The sequence below is a fragment of the Vigna umbellata genome, unplaced genomic scaffold, assembly GCF_029865625.1.
Source record: "Vigna umbellata cultivar VRB3 unplaced genomic scaffold, Vumbellata_1.0 scaffold_721, whole genome shotgun sequence".
Lineage (NCBI taxonomy): Eukaryota > Viridiplantae > Streptophyta > Magnoliopsida > Fabales > Fabaceae > Vigna > Vigna umbellata.
In genome coordinates, this window is record NW_028274488.1 from 38,878 (window position 1) to 42,090 (window position 3,213).

The window sequence follows — 3,213 nt, forward strand, 5'->3', positions numbered from 1 at the left end:
ATTAAATTTAGTCAAACTCAGCTAATAGTTAAAATAAATGAATATATACTTAATATTTAAAAGTAAAATGTATTAATATACTTTATATTGAACTAATTATTTATTTGATAAAAAATAAAAAGTAAAAGATAAAAACATTAATAATCAAACTATATTGAATCTTTTTGTTTTGTAGTCATTGTTAGAATTTGCATCGTGAAATTCTGGAACGAATGACTCCATACAACACAAGTAACAAGTAAGGGTGAGAACAGAAAGGAGCACGTGTTCTGGAACCTGAAAACAGAGCAATATAAATAAATCCGAGTTATGGCATTGACAGAGCCAAATGCAAAGCACTGTCCAAAACAGAGCAGTCTTTCACCTCTCAGGCACGCAAAGTTCATCGAACAAGTTATCACCGATTGCAGAAAAAGTAACCCTAGTTGAACCCACAGAACCAACAAGTAAGTTTCCACTCCGATTCTTTTATTTAACGCAAGTTATGTGAAGTAGTTGATGAGGGTTTGAAGCAATGCAAATGGAAAATATATTAATGGGGTGATGGAGAAAGTATATTACCCGTCACAAGTTGCAAAATAAGTGACAGGATTATTATTCTGTAACCATCTTAGAAAGGAGCAGAATATCTTAGCCTTACATATTGTAAGCGAATATATATCTGTATTGCAGTGGGAATTGGTATCTAATCCCCACCGCCACCACCACCAGCCTGTAAAAATCTGAACAAATGATATTACAATACTGAGTCCAACATCAAATGAAAAGGTCAGATGCATACATAGACTCCTATCATAGGTTTATAACCCTCAAGGGATCAAATCCAAATGACCCCGCTACACATACCAGCCTCAAGGGAATCATATCTTGTTGAATCCCTAAAAGGTATTCGCCAACTTGCACATCACTTCACTCTCCCTTATTTAACCACCCACCCAGACACTCACCTACACACACTCTTTTCCTGTTCTCTTCTTACTTCACTCTTCCTAACACATTCACATACACAGTACTCCATTGATGGGGTGGACACGAGAAGAGAATAGACGTTTTGAGGATGCTCTTGCGGTTCATGGCCCTGACGACCCAAATCGGTGGCAACATGTGGCCAACGCCGTGGGGGGAAAATCTGTAGAAGAGGTGAAAATGCACTATGAGATTCTCCAGGAAGATGTCATTCGAATTGAGCATGACCAAATTCCACTACCCAGGTACAGAGGTGCCGGCATCAATGGAAGACAAATTGACAATGAACAAAGGTAATAACAATCAACTTATTAGAATGTGCGTTATGTTATTTCTTTTTCATTTTGTGTGGTATTCTCTGTTATTCCCCCACTTGTATTAGAGGAGGAAATCACTATTGTTGCAAACACCAAAACTCGTGAAGAGTTTTGTGGAAGTTTCATTGGATCAGGGATAACCCTTTGCATCTGCATTGCCAATTTCGTTAGTCTTTCTGTTTCAAAATAGTTCTCACATCTCATGTTTTGGAGCTTTTGATTACAATGATCAGAATGTCTTGAGAAATTGCAACAGCAACCCAATAAACGGTGATTTTTTATATTATTATTGTAAGCAGAGAGCACGTGAAATTTGATCCATCAAGTTTCATGTCACATGCACCTGAGATCTATTGGTTTGGATAATGTCCTAGGTGATGCTAGTAATATTAATAATTATCAACATGTCGATAAGGTATTGGGTAATAATCATTGATTCATGCGTCGACGTTTATCTTCATTCTCGGGAATATTAGTCCCCTGCTTAAACCACCTGTAATCATTGGGTGTAGTTTTTTTGGCACATGCAGTTGTCTACTTATTTATGCACATCTTAAAAGGCTGAATTTGTTCTTACTCTGAATATAAGCTGATTGTTTTCTTCACCAGGCGAATGAGGAATCTGACTCTCCGATGAAGCAACCACTTTAGCACTGTGGAGTTGTAAGTTTCCACGAAGGCATGTGCAATTTATGTTGGTGTGCTCACTTGCTTTGTGTTTCTTTTCCTGTCATATTCACCCAATTGTAATTTGTAAGAAATATCATGTGATATGTAACTTTGCCGGATATTAACAAATTGTATGTAGTGACAAGTTTTAATGGTTAAACACCTGTTAATCATTTAATTTTATTCTTTTAGCTACAAGTCAAAAACTCAAACATAAACACAAAACTAACTGGATACGTCTAGATGACTAATTTTCTATCTAGGTTGGAATTTAATATGGTGGAAGGTAAGAAGACTGATTAGACAGATAGTTTTAGAAACAGCAAAATTGCACAGGAACATCTTATTTAAAACCAGAGACACTGTAATATTGAGAATATTTTGGTGTTATATACCCCCATTTTGTTGGATTGTTTTCAGGTAAGATGAATGATAATTGTATAGAAAGATAGATTAGGGACATTAAAATTTTAATGATTTTGATAGAAATGCATAACATGCTGTCTAGCTTCTGCCTTAATTTTCACTTTTGCCCATACATGTATCTTGATTTAACATCAACACTAATGGTAAAAAGAAACATTTTATACCTTGAATAGAAGGGAGTTGAGCAGAGACGTCATATATCAAGGTGAATGAGAACACAAAATAATAATAAGGTGACTTATATTTATATTTATTTGATATATATTACAAAAATAAAATAATTATAAAAAATGCATTTTTATATTAATTTAAAAAATAAGAAAAATACTGTCAAATGCGCAATAAAATGATTTTCAGAAAGAGTTATATCCTTCGGATCTTCCGTGAAGCATATTTCGTGTTCGAAATTAACTATACCAGTCAGGCTTATATTAACTATATATTATTCTTTTAAGGACATATTCACAAGAATTTCCCACTCTCAACCCCAACCTGTATATTTCATTCAACCTATGCACGACTATTCAGTACAATATTCCTTGATAGAATAAAATTTTCATAAATGCTAAAGAAAACCCCAAATATATTTAATTTCGAGAATAATGAAAACAGTGGTGGAGCTTCAACCTCTTGGAGAGCCCAAATAAAATTTAATATTTGAGAATTAAGGTGGAAAAGTAAATCATATACACAAACACTCAATGTGCATAGTTTTTCCACAACAATAAGGTTACCGTAGATAGCAAAAGCAATAATAACGTATAAAAAAACGGCGATAATGGATCAATAGAACAAAACAATACATTTATATATATATATAAACTCTTCCAATGAT

The 3,213-nt window shown here is 34.0% G+C and overlaps 1 protein-coding gene across 1 annotated transcript; it reads left to right on the forward strand.

The window, feature by feature from the left end:
- The first annotated feature begins 319 nt into the window (after positions 1-319).
- On the forward strand, positions 320-2,112 carry LOC148190601 (protein RADIALIS-like 1). The gene is made up of 3 exons (XM_088102769.1): positions 320-446; positions 1,011-1,259; positions 1,893-2,112. Exons 2-3 carry the CDS (start codon positions 1,021-1,023, stop codon positions 1,918-1,920), a joined length of 267 nt encoding a protein of 88 aa, XP_087958895.1. The 5' UTR covers positions 320-446; positions 1,011-1,020; the 3' UTR covers positions 1,921-2,112.
- Positions 2,113-3,213: the final 1,101 nt, after the last annotated feature.

Excerpts from the sequence above, each read along its gene's own strand:
- LOC148190601 (XM_088102769.1), top strand. The coding sequence starts at position 1,021 with ATGGGGTGGACACGAGAAGAGAATAGACGTTTTGAGGATGCTCTTGCG. Across the intron at positions 1,260-1,892 it reads CAAATTGACAATGAACAAAG|GCGAATGAGGAATCTGACTC; the intron begins GTAATAACAATC and ends TTTCTTCACCAG.